This window comes from Nycticebus coucang, chromosome 3 (genome assembly GCF_027406575.1).
Source record: "Nycticebus coucang isolate mNycCou1 chromosome 3, mNycCou1.pri, whole genome shotgun sequence".
Classification (NCBI taxonomy): Eukaryota; Metazoa; Chordata; class Mammalia; order Primates; family Lorisidae; genus Nycticebus; species Nycticebus coucang.
The window spans coordinates 25925309-25939073 of record NC_069782.1 but is presented as its reverse complement, the minus strand read 5'-3'; the positions used below and the strand labels follow the sequence as shown (position 1 = coordinate 25939073).

The window sequence follows — 13765 nt, the reverse complement described above, 5'->3', positions numbered from 1 at the left end:
TTAATAAAATACCTTACATTTTTGTTAATATTTATAGACTTCTAAGTGCTCTTATATATTTTATCTCGTTTGTTTCACACGCCAACTTATGAGATAGGAGATGCAGACAATTTCAAGGATGAGGAAACAGAGATTAAGACAAGTGATTTATTCAAGCTTATTCTAGAATCCAGTCTCCACCTAAAGATAAGGGCTTGCTCATTTTACAAAATTTGGAAAATCTGAAGAGTAGCTGGCAAAAATGTTTTAATTTAAAATTAATTTGTTGCCTATATTTTATATTTAGATTTGAATTTTTCTGGAGCTGTCAGCTTGATATTTTGAGAAATATACAAATGATCTATGAATTAAGCCCAACAGAAGTTTGGAAAACCTGAGTTTTGACCTTCCCACAAACCTTAAAATGTGTTCAAAACCTCACCTGCTTTCTAAAGCTCCAACAACCAAAGCAATCAGGTAGCAGGGTATTGGAACCTAAAGGGGCCAAACAAACACAGAGGCCGCATGCTTGCGTTAGTGCTCAAAGATGTTACAGAGTAAGACAATTTGTATTTAAAATCAAGTAAATTCCTTTACAAATCTCCAAATTAGTATGGATTACTTTTCTTTTTTTAATTCTCATATACTTCTTATTTTTACCAAATAGTTCATAATTGTGATGCAGCATTTCAAAATACCTATTTCCCTTTTATTCCACTAGAAAGGAAAGCTTGTGACTTGTGAAAAACATTGACTGCAGGGAGTATTAAAAGGTACATTTTAAGTATTTCTCAAAATATAACCTATAAGAAGGCAACTGTGATTTTCTCTCTTTTTTTTCTCCTGGCTCTTAAAGTATTTTTAAAATTTTTTTGTTTTAAACCATTATTGTCACACTATACGGATATACAAAATAATCCCTAAGTGAATTGTAAAGTTATAGGAGCTTGAAATTCTAGAAGGTGGGAAGCAAAATTGCCTATTGTGGTAACAATTAAAAACACACACATGAAAAAAAAACAAAACACACACATATGCGCGCACACACACACACACATACAGTCACTCAGGCATTCTATTCAAAGGTCAAAGATACAAGTCCAATTACCAGCTACACAGAAATTTTAACTTAGAAGACTGTAACAGAGTATTGTTTTGGTCTAAAATAGTTCCTTCATGTGTAAACACTCTCAGCAGCCACATGTCCACTCTGGAGTACCAGAATAGGTAAAAGCTTAATCATGTAACAGAAATCTGTCTGCTACTGACTGGAATGAGGGGAAATGGAATCAGACACACCCCCTCCTCTGTCTTTCCAGCAACTCTTTCTTCCATACAACACTTTCCGTAAGTGGAACAAAATCCTTGGAAAAGTACAAACAAAAAAAGAATAAAGTAAACGAAAAACAAAAGCTGCTCTCTAAATTTTCAAATATTTTGAATATCAAGTTGTTCTCTAGATGGTAGAAGGTATTTGTAGTTCACTACAACTAAAATAAGAATCTAGACCCTGTGATCTTACCTTTTGGCTGAATCTGTATATTTTCCTGCTTGGGTCTTCTGTGTCAGGTGCTTCTCCATCACGAATAGCACTCATAAGTGCCACCAGTTCTTTAGGGACAGACACCTAATGGAAAAGAAAAGTCATTTCTAATTATAAATAAAAGAGTCTATGTATCTTTTTTTTTTTTTTTTTTGAGGCAGAGTGTCACTCAGTTACCCTGGGGTTGAGTGCTGTTGTATCACAGTTCATAGCAACCTCAAACTCTTGGGCTCAAGTGATACTCTTGTCTCAGCCTCCTGAGTAGCTGGGACTATAAGCGCCCGCCACAACACTGGGCTAGTTTTTCTATTTTTGGTAGAGATGGGCTCTCACTTTGCTCAGACTGGTCTCTAATTCCTGAGCTCAGGCAATCCACCCACCTCAGCCTCCCAGAGTGCTAGGATTACAGGTGTGAGCCACCTTACCTGGCAGGATCTATGTATCTTAAACTATATATGTAAAACAACCTTTTCTTTCTCTTCTTGATTATCTCTATAATAAACAGACTATGAACTCAAAAAACACGTATCAGTTTTATAAACAGAATTAGCGATATGTAAAACTATCTTTACAAACAAATATTAAGTATCTGTCTATCCATTCCTCCATATGTATTAAAAGTAAAATTTTGGTAGAAACTAGATTAATATCCCAGCGATGTCACCTACTAACTGCATAAACATGGGCAAATAACTTCCCTGAGCCTCAGCTTCCCCATCATGTGAGGGTAAAACTTCATAGGTTTGCTCCAAGGAATAAATAATATAAACAAAGAGCTGGGCAATCCTGGCAAAGGTAGCCAATACCTCCAAAACAGTTCAGAGAATACAGTTTTGAATGATTTTATATTTAAAATGTACGTTTGGAGTTACAAATAGAAGAACTTTTAAGGGTAGTAACTATAAAAACTTAAAATTTATTGCCAAATACAGTGAAATAATTTTCTCTGGAAATTTATATGGAAAAGATCTTTATGGGGAAAATCCTATGGTCACTTAAGGGTGCATCCTAGTTCCATGTTCTGCAAGTTTTATTTTATTTATTTTATAACAAGGTCTCACCCTGTTGCCCTGTCTTGAGTGCAGTGGTGTCATCATAGCTCAGTGCAACTTCAAACTCCTGGGCTTAAATAATCCTCCTGCCTTGGCCTCCCAAGTATTTGGGACAACAGTCAAGCAACACTATGCCCAGCTAGTTTTCTATTTTTTGTAGAGATAGGGCCTTGCTCTCGCTCAGGCTAGTCTCAAACTTCTGACATCAAGCGATTCTCCTACTTCAGCCTCCCAAAGTGCCAGCATTAGAGGTGTATGCCACCATTCCTGGCCTGAAAGCTTTATTTCTAATAAATGCTAGAATAAGGGATTATCTTCTGGGTATTTGTGATCTAGCAAACATATATTTCAACAAGTGCTAGACTTGCATGCTCTTCCTACATGGCTCAGAATACAATTACCCCGTTTCCCTGAAAATAAGACATCCTCCGAAAATAAGACCTAGCCATCTTTGGGAGCACACCTTAAAATAAGACACTGTCTTATTTTCGGGGAAACAGGGTACTAAGGCAGCACAGAATTAGGTGCTCTTTAACTAGTGCTACGACAGTCATAGATCCTACAGTTAAAAAGCAGTCAGGAAGTGATTTGATTTAGCCTCCTTCATCATTTCAGTAGTGATATGTTATACCTGAGACAACCAAGGTTGTGAAAGTGTAAGATGAGCCCACGGACACACAGTTAAGTGGTGAAGATCTCAGAACTCTGAGAAACTTTGCTTCCAAGAATGATATTCTGTACAAGTATGAGATGACTTGGGAATCAAGGACGTCCCATATTAAAATAGGTTAGTCTGGGCTCAGAGCCCATAGCTCAGTGGTTAGGGTGCCGGTCACATACACTGGGGCTGGCGGGTTTGAACTCAACACAGGCCTGCTAAATAACAATGACAACTGCAACAACAACAAAAAAATAGCTGGGCACTGTGGCAGGTGGGAGTCTGAGACAAGAAGATTGCTTGAATCCAAGAGTTTGAGGTTGCTGTGAGCTGTAACGCCACAGCACTCTACTGAGGGCGACATAGTAAGACTCTCTCAAAAAATAAAAAATAGGTTAGTCCTCATTCTATTGGCTTGGTCAAAGTAAGGCTAGCCCCTGGCGCAGTGTTGATTTATTAATCAGAGTCCACATTTTCCCCAAAGGAATGGCAGTACTTACGAGAGGAATAAGTGCTAATTATATACTGACAAGTGTACAACATATGCTCATAGGATACTAGACAGATCTTTAATATCGTTACAGAATACATTCACAAAAACTTTAATTCTGCCAACGTCAATTTTTAGAAGCTAAAAAATAATCTTTCCTAAATTCTTACTTTTAGATCCAGAATTCTGAATTCCCTTTTAAAAATCAGAATGGTTCCCATTTCTTTTTTTGCCCACATTTAGACTGTTTAAAATTGCCTTTAAAGCAGAGATTCAGAATGAGCTATATAGCCTTTTTTTTTTTTACATATTCCAGGTAGAAATTTCTTTAAGCAAAATATTTCTAGCTCTGAAAACTCAATTATCATCTCTGCCTATCACTTATACCTTATTTACCTATCTGGATCATTTAATTCAGTTAATAATTTGTGTTATTTACCTCTGCAGTGTAGGTTAATTTCACGGAAGGAGTGTCCTGGCAAGGAAAAATTGCTCTACAGTGGATAGCCTAGGAGATGGAAAAAGAAAGAAATGAAGTCATTGAGGAATCAGTCACATTGCAGCATTATTCTTAGACATATTCTTTTTAAAAATAAAAACAAGTCTCTCATTTTTTGGGATTTTTCAAAGTAGCAAAAATACATTTGTAGGTTTTAAAAACAAATCAGATGTTCCATTTTAACTTAGGGTCAACTCTCACATCTCCATTGAAGCATGGAAGAGACTGCTAAGCAATATTTCCTACTTTATTCTCTGAGCAACAGCAGGACCCAGTGAGATGCTCTTAGGAACCCTAAAAAAAAGGGCTCTGTAGTGAAACAGACTTGAGATCACAGCATACTACACTCCTGTCTTAGAGAGTCACTAGGAACAGCAGCCTCCTGACGGCTCTGAAAAGACCTACAATAAAGAAACCAGTTTGGGGCGGTGCCTGAGGCTCAAAAGGAGTAGGGCACCAGCCCCATATACCAGAGGTGGTGGGTTCAAACCCGGCCCTGGCCAAAGACTGCAAAAACATAAAAAATAAAAACTCAAAACAAAAGAAACCAGTTTGATTTCTTACATTACAGATATTCACACATAGATATTTAGATATCCGTAAGAGACATTACACAATTTGTATATTCTTGCCTAGAACTTTGTATCTCTCCTGGACTACTAAACTAAAGGTTTCTTAAGATTAAAAAAATATTCCAAGTGGCTACAGAAAATAAACAGGTCTAATTTGTGTGCTAATTACTTTTTTATAGATTTGCATTCAAATTTGAGCCTAACACACAGGAATATTGGGAGGATTAAATATGCAAAGTACCTGGAAAAATGCTTGGAAATATAGTAAATATTTAATGAAGTGAGTTCCTTTAATTGTAAATTATTATTATCAGAATTAGGTCTTTTTTTCTTTCAGAAGACAATTTAAATAAATATTATCCCGTGACAGATTGTTTCGAATTGCATGGTTTTTTACCTTACTTTTTTTTTTTTTTTTTTTGGTAGAGACAGAGTCTCACTTTATCGCCCTTGGTAGAGTGCCGTGGCGTCACACAGCTCACAGCAACCTCCAACTCCTAGGCTTAGGCGATTCTCTTGCCTCAGCCTCCCAAGTAGCTGGGATTACAGGCGCCCGCCACAACACCCGGCTATTTTTTTTTGTTGTTGCAGTTTGGCCGGGGCCGGGTTTGAACCCACCACCCTCGGCATGTGGGGCCGGCGCCCTACCCACTGAGCCACAGGCGCCGCCCCTACCTTACTTTTTAAACAGAGAACGGACACAGGTTAAATCATAACATTATATAGGTACACTTAATATATTTATACAATATACATATTTGTAAATGTATAACAAAAACATGGAAAGGCTACATCCCAAACTTAATGGTGGTTTCCCCCGGGCCAACAGTGTCTGGAAAGGGTTAGGAAATTTGATTTTTCACATTACGTTTCTTCACTGTTTGCATTTTTCATACTTAGTCCACATTACTTTTTATCAATTTTTCACTTCACTTTATGACCATTTATTGAGTGCCTACTCTATGACACATTTTGTGCTAGGTGCTGGAGGTATTGTCTAAGTAGACATGTTTCCAAACTAAAGAAAGCTTCTTTTTGAAGTAATATATATGCATGTGTAACAGTGACAGATCTATACAAAGATACATTTTTTTTTAATAACAAAACAGCAATTAAAACACTCTACTAGGTAAAACCCACAGATCCATTAGACCGCTGTTCGCTTTGCCTCCTTAAACTGCATGTGCTGGGATTTTCAGCATAACAAAACGTTGTGGAATCCTTCTCACCTGACACTGACTAAAGAGATAAGGGTGCTCCTTCCCAGAAGTTTGTTCAGGAGTGAGCCACTGAAGAGCAGAAGAGTTTGGAGATGTCTCAAAAGAAATTTCTATGACAACTTCTTGATTTCTGTATGAAACAAGTACAAATATTAGTAGAGTATAGCTACATTTAACGAAAATTTGAGTTCATGATACATACCCTGAATATACAAATAATATCACAGGAGTTTTTGTTACTGATTCAGAGTGAGCTCTAGGAAGGCTGCATCTTAGGAGGGTTAAGTTTCCCACAGGAATGCAAGCCTGTGGGTCCTTTTCACTCTACCATGCTAACTGATAAGGAAGGTGTAACACAAAGTGATATTAACTGAGTACCTCATTGTGTGTTATACACTTTGCATTTTATCATTCAATCTTGTATGACAGTGGGAACGTGAAAGAAAGAACTCTGAAGGTTCCACTACCACAGTGGCAGGTGCCAGAGCATGACACAGGGCAGTGTGGTCTGCGAGATGTTACTGGTCCAAGGCAAGATAAGTGAAGACATTGAGAGCAAGCATTTAGAACCTTTTAGGGCCATTTTAATGACTGTTGAATCGAATAATTAAAAACATGTGCTTGTATTAACATGTTCTTCCTCATGCTTCATTTTTATTACATTTTATGAAAGTATCAGTCTGTGACAGATCATAAAAAGTCATCCTTCACCCCATATAGTTTGAGAAACACTGATAACGAGGAAACAATAAGAGCTTTGGAGACCAGCAGCCCTGTCTGGGTTTGAATCTTGACTCTATCACTGACTGTGGATGTAAATTTGAACAAATTATTTGACCTCCCTATGCCATAGTCTCTTTCTTGTAGAATGGGGTTAATGACATGGAGCTCACAAGTTATGTCTGGGTGTTTCTCTTCCTTAAAGGGTATAAGAAGGCATGAAGACATTGGCCACTGAACGATAAGGAGTAGATCAGCCTTGGTCTAGGCCAATAGATTTCACCCTCTTTCCCACTCTCCAATATTCAAGAGATAGGACATACTCTTAATATGACAATTCTGGTTGCCACTTTCTTGAATGAGTTTTATCTCTCCAAGGTTCCCTTTCCTCATCTGTCAAGTGTACATCATAACACTGTCATGATGTTACTATAAGGATTCGACAAAAGAATGAGTCTGAAGCATTTTTTCTTCTCTTTTTAAAAATTTTCGTTCACAGTGTTTAGCATGTAAAGCACTTATCCCAAGATTGGTAGGCAGTAACAGTTCTTATGATGACATGCCCCCATTATCACTCTAGACATTAGTAAAATGATGAGTAATTAAAGAAGTAAGAGGTCTGGCGCCTGTAGCTCAAGCCGATAAGGCGTCAGCCACATACAGCAGAGCTGGCAGGTTCGAATCCAGCCCCGGCCCACCAAACGACAATGACAACTACAATAAAAAAATAGCCAGGCGTGGGTGGCACCTGTGGCTCAAAGGAGTAGGGCGCCAGCCCCATATGCCAGAGGTGGCGGGTTCAAACCCAGCCCCAGCCAAAAAAAAAAATCTGCAAAAAAAAAAAAAATAGCTGGGCGTTGTAGCAGGCACCTGTAGTCCCAGCTACTTGGGAGGCTGAGGCAAGAGACTCACTTAAGCCCAGGAGTTAGAGGATGCTGTGAACTGTTATGCCACGGCACACTACCCAGGGCGAAAGCTTGAAGCTCTGTTTCAAAAATAAATAAATAAATAAAGACGTAACAGTTATCCAAAGGTCAAGTGTTGAGTATTTTATACAATAAATGTCTTGATTATCTTAAGAACATATAAATCTTACTACTGTATAAATGTCAAGCTAAACAGAAGATCAGTAGGAATAGTATACCAAATACTCCCATATACAAACTAAAGAAGGAAAACAATGTCTAAATTAATTAAAAATATATTTCCCCTATTCAGCTATAAAAGAAAAAGAGGATAACACACATACTTGCTCAGAGCAATAGGAAGAGAAATTTCCATTGGTGACCCCTTGTAGCTTTGTCTTTCTCCAAGAGCATATTTGACTTCTTGCCCATTGATCACTACTTTTTCTATTGTAAGGTCCTTTGTATCCAAAACCTAAAATTAACATTTTTAAATAAAAAGAAAATAGTTTTAGACACCAGAGAAAACTAGTACAATAATTACTACAATAATTATACAGTTGAACTAGCTGCTTACAGAGAGTGAAATTACAAGAATTAAAGGAGTCAAAGTTAGTAGTGTAGGTCTTATCATTTGGGACCCTAAGCTTCCTGAAAACTTTGGGTTCTAAGATTTGCATATACATGAAGTAAGTCTAGGATAGTCGCACAAATTTTGGACTTTATTTAAAAGTCAAATCCAAATTAAAATGCCTTTGGTTCTGTTTCCTAAAACTTAGCTTCTGTCATAAAAAATTTCACCTGTAACTTCTTCCGCTCTGACTCCTCAATACATCTGATCATGTATTTCTTCTTAGGATTCACATAGGCTAACTCCTATGTATTTTCATATGTCTAAAAATTAAAAGGCAAACCTTGGCATTTCTTAGGCAAATAAGCACACCGTATACCACTGTTGATTTTTATCTGGAAGAAGTCCAACCTGGTCTGGCCACTCTGGCCAAATGACCTTGTAGAGGATTGAGAGACCCCTTGTATGGCCAATAAAGGACAACTGCTTTGGGCAAGCAGGAGTGGCAGCAGGCTCTGGGTACTTTCTACCCAATAATCTCGAGCCCAAGAAACCATACCCTTTTATTATCTCTCGACTAATCTCTTGTTCTAGAATCTTCAGCCTTTTTATGCCATGAAACTATTTCCAAACAACCTACACCAAATTCCAATTGGTCCTTCTTACCCACTATTTTAGTTTTCCTCTTTCCTTTCTTAAACTCCAAGGATAATCAACGGCTGCTCCTTCCACTTCCATCCTCTCTTCAATCTGGCTTCTAGCTCCTTTGCTACCAAAAGGGCAGTCCCCCTCCCTGTGATCAACATGATCTTTTCTATCCAATAACCTTGACCTCTGCCATCTCACAGCCCTATGGACCACACCATTTGGCTGGACTCCTTAGCTTAGCTTCTTTACCTTTATACTTAAATGTTTTTCCTATTTGTCCGATGTTTTTTTTACCCCCTCCTTTTTTCTGACTCCCAACTATGTATACATTCCAGAGTTCTAGCCCTGGTTCTTTGATTGTCTAACGAAATTCTTCACTCCCTAGCTCTTACTCAGGCACCTATCTTCAACTAATATCTCTGTGCTGATCTCTCAGTCTATTTCCACAGTTGTATTCCTTCCCCAGGATGTCAGTTTAATTGCCTGCTCAACATTTCATGGGAAATGTCTCTTTATATTCAATAGGCTTCAAAGAATGCTAAAAACGAAGTCACCATGATGACTCTTAAGTCAGCTCTCTCCCCTGATTTCTCAGTTCTGCTAATGGAACTCTTTCCAGTACTCAAGGTTTGAAATATTCAAATAATCTACAATTGATCCCATTTCCCAATCACATTTAGCCAATTAGAAGTTTTTCTTTCACTGTCTTCAAACTCTCGCATCTTCCCTTCTACCAATACATAGGTCAGGCCCTGGCCTATTAGAACTGCTTTCTATCTTATCTCCCTGCCTTTGGCATCTTTTTTGTTTTTTTCTTTCCTTGAAATGTGGCCTGGCTAGAAGGCCGAGAAACAGCCATTTCCCAGTTGTCCCAGTTTTATATTAGTTAACCATGGGTGATAAGCTCAGAAAACATCACAAGGGTAATCACTAAATTTGATTCCTACTTCTCTGGGATCAACAATTTTTTGGGGGGAAAAAAAATGTCCATCCTGGTTTTATTTCTTTTTGTTTTTAAGGAGCAGTCAAATTTGCTATGAGTACCATCTGTTTTCCTCCTTATGGGCAATTATTTTTTCCAGGTTACTTTCTTTAGGGGGGATCCTAACTGCTACCCTTACTCTAAATTAGTAGAACTGGCTTATCTATCTGTACTTACATATTCAGAATATATGTTTTATATGTTATTAAGAATAATTGGGGGGAAAAAAAGAATAATAGGGTTATTTCTTTGCCCTTCATATTGTAGTACCTATTCCTGAACATCTAACTTGTTTTAAGTTGTTTTACTGATTTGGATATCCGTGTTTATAGCAATTCATGCTTTAAACAGACCTTACAACCATAAAGATTAATGAGTTGGGTTATTTCCCAGGGGAACATATTCTATTTTCTGCATTATCTAAACTCTTCAAATCTGTTCAGAATCACAAGTCAGTTATTGTTGTAACTATTTTTAAGAAATCTTTTTATATCCCCTGTGTTTTTTTAGCAATTAGTTCTATTATAATGACTTCTTTTCTTCACTAAACTGAAGATTCTTAAATAATGCTCCTTAGGTCTGTAGTATCAGGCTTTAGCACTGTGCCTGAAAAATACTAGGTATCAATTAATACAGGAAGCAAGTTCTGGACCAAGAGAAAAAACACAATGTTTAATCTGTCTATCTTAAGTTCTAAGCCTCAACTATCATTCTCAAATTACTTTAAAAATTTCAATGATGTTATTAAACAATTGGCAACAAAACTGCAATTAGAAAGAAAAATAAAGAAAACCAGTTGACAAGTTGTAATTAGCACTTTTTAAGAAACATTTATTGAGGACCAACCATATGCACAGCCAAGATACATGTATATAGGTTATAAGCAACAGCCCAACTAATGATAAGATATAATTGACTATCTCAAAATATCCTCACTGAACTACAACCCCAGAAAAGAAATGTACTTCTCAGCAGCTGGCCTTTTGCCATAGAAGTGGCACAGGCTACTGGAAGCCCCATGCCAACCTTGTGGCCTACTTCTTTTTAAGTGTATAAGGCTTTATGCCATGGGTTTTGTTTCTCTTATTCTTATTTTCTCTTCCTCCAAATTATTTAATTCTTATTAATCTTATATACTGTGTATGTTGCTTTAAGCGGTCTTAAATTCTTTCTGGAATAACAGTTTTTTTTAAAAAAGGCTTATTCCTCATTATTATGCTTCTATTTACATTTTCTACTTGTTATCTGCAGAGTACTGTGATGAAAAAAACCATAAGCTGGTGTGTGAAAACAAAACTAAAAACAAAAATACCACCTTGATTTCATTTCCAGCACAGCCATTTACTTAGCTAGGACCAGAGAGTTTGCAGTCAAGGAAGACCTATATTCAATTGCTGCTCCCCCACTTACGAGTACATATGATCTTGGTCATGACACTAAAACCTCATTGAGCCACCAACTGAAAGAAAAAATTCAGAAAATTTCAATAAAAAGAGAAAAATGTTTGAAAGTTCTCACAAATTTTGAGGACCAAAATCTAGTGTCAATAAACCAAAACTGGAAAGATTTTAAAAAGCTGGGAATTATACCCGTTGGAACTCCTTCAGCATTCCCCAGCATCACAGGCGCCAAGAATGGAGAGGAAAAGAAGACATGAAGTCTCTCTTCACCAAGCACCAGCCCTGGGACTTGCCATTCACCTTGGAGATACAGTCTGCACTATATTATCAGTGTAACCCATATGAAGTGCAGGCACTCCTTTCTCATGGAATTCATTTATTAATCAAACTTCTGAGTGAGCTCTACATGCTAAGTGCTATACTAGGAATTTGAGATACAAAGAAATAAGAAAAATAGTCCTTACATTCAGGAGTCCATAACCTAGGACTAGAGGAAAAAAAAAAAAGAAGCGAACTTTGAATAAATATAAATAATAAGAGCTCTTAGTCTCAGGTTATTGTCATATTTAATTGAACAATTATACAAAGGGGTCATTTTGTACTACAAATTGCCTTCCTTGTATAAAATCTAACATCATTATAATTCCAGGCTCTAATTTGCTAAACAGACATGACAACCAGAAACCATAATTTAAAAATCTTACTTTTTGTCCAGGCGTGGTGGCTCACGCCTATACTAGCACTTTGGGAGGCCAAGGTGGGTGGATAGCTTGAGCTCATGAGTTTGAGACCAGCCTGAGCAAAAGCAAGACCCCGTCTCTACTAAAGAGGATCGCTTGAGCCCAAGAGTTGGAGGTTGCTGGGAGCTATGACACCACAGCACTCTACCCAGGTCAACAGCTTGAGATTCAGTTTCAAAAAAAAATAATAAAATATATAATAATAATAAATTCTTCTGTGTAGATTTGGGGAATGTAAAAACAATAAGCAGGTTTTTAAATTGGGATATTGTTTTGAAAATCTGTGACTCTTGCTTACTTAAAGGAACAGAAGTAAAGCTTTTATTTTTACAAAACAGAGGAGAGTACAAGGTCATATTAAGCAGCAAAGAGCTGTCAAAATTCACTGCCTTTTTGGGCGGTGCCTGTGGCTCAGGTGGTAAGGCGCCGGCCCCATATACCTAGGGTGGCGGGTTCAAACCCAGCCCCGGCTGAACTGCAACCAAAAAATAGCTGGGCGTTGTGGCGGGCCGTGTAGTCCCAGCTACTTGGGGAGGCTGAGGCAAGAGAATCGCTTAAGCCCAGGAGTTGGAGGTTGCTGTGAGCTGTGTGATGCCATGGCACTCTACTGAGGGCCATAAAGTCACTCTGTCTCTACAAAAAAAAAAAAAAAATTCACTGTCTTTTACTAAAAGGAGGTGTCTTTTACTAAAAGGAGGACTGCATTGAAACGGGACATCACTTTACCCTTGCCTGGGCAAAGCTGCCACTATAATAAAAGATAGCATGGTACTTCAAGGAAGAGCAAAGGGCAATCTACAAGGAAATAGTTATCTTGTTGCCAATGTTACTTTTATTTTCTTGCTTTCTTATAGTACTTTTGATAATTACATATCAGAACATAGAGGAGTCCACCTATTTTTCAAATCAGTCAATTAACATGCTAAAGGACAAAGAGTAAGAAAGTTAAGCGCTTTATTAATTCACACTAATGAACTCAAAATATAGATCTATTACGCAAGTAGGAAAAAGAGGCACAAAACCCACCAACTGGTATCTATACTTATAATTCTGCCCAATTATTTGACTCCACTTAATTTCCTTCCTCAAGCCTACAACATACTTGGTCTAACTGCTTACTGCTGTTTGAGTCAATTTCACCATGCTACACTGTGTATCATCCTGCCCTGGTGAAGAAGCCCAACATGGCTGGTCTTTTCATGTCCCTCTTAATTCTAAAATGCTCTTCAATGCAATTCTTCTTTGCAATTCAAATTCACTTCTTTCGAGTGAAAGGTACAAACCAAATACTGTCAGATCATTTCAGTATTAACATAGGTTATAGGCCATAGGCTATATAGTACAGATAAAATCACTGAATAACATTCCATGAATCTACAGCAATCTTTTTTCATTCTAATGGTTAGAGAGCTTGTAAAAGTATGTATTTTCTAAGCAGCACAATAATTGCTCCTGGGAAGCAACTATTAATTAAGTATATTGAGTCATCCTTAGAAAGCTTGAAGTCCCATCCGTCCTTAAATTATTAGAAAACGGTAAGAAAGGTGATAAGAAATAAAAGTAGAAAGGACCTTGAAAAAAAAGAGCTGCACCTGGAGTTTAGAAAGCAGACAGTGTTAGTTTCAAAGCAAGGCAGAGAGAAGGGGCATTGGGCCGGAATCCTAAGGGGCTTGAGAACCTGCAGGGACATTCAGGGAGGTCAAGGGAGATCGGTGGCATCTTACAGATCTGTGGGTTGAAATAAAGTTCCTGGGAAGCAAATGTGGGATCAGGAATCGACAGAACA

At 37.6% G+C, this 13765-nt stretch overlaps 1 protein-coding gene across 2 annotated transcripts in view; it reads right to left on the bottom strand.

Annotated features, from left to right (window-relative positions):
* Nucleotides 1-13765, bottom strand: part of LTA4H (leukotriene A4 hydrolase) — a 34734-nt gene that overhangs the window by 20165 nt on the left and 804 nt on the right. For both annotated transcript variants that reach the window (XM_053582449.1, XM_053582450.1), the window contains exons 2-6: nt 7983-8113; nt 6023-6143; nt 4162-4230; nt 1502-1606; nt 422-474 (exon numbers count right to left, since the gene is read on the bottom strand). In XM_053582449.1, coding sequence (XP_053438424.1) covers nt 422-474; nt 1502-1606; nt 4162-4230; nt 6023-6143; nt 7983-8113 — 479 coding nt within the window. The remainder of the gene's footprint in view (nt 1-421; nt 475-1501; nt 1607-4161; nt 4231-6022; nt 6144-7982; nt 8114-13765) is intronic.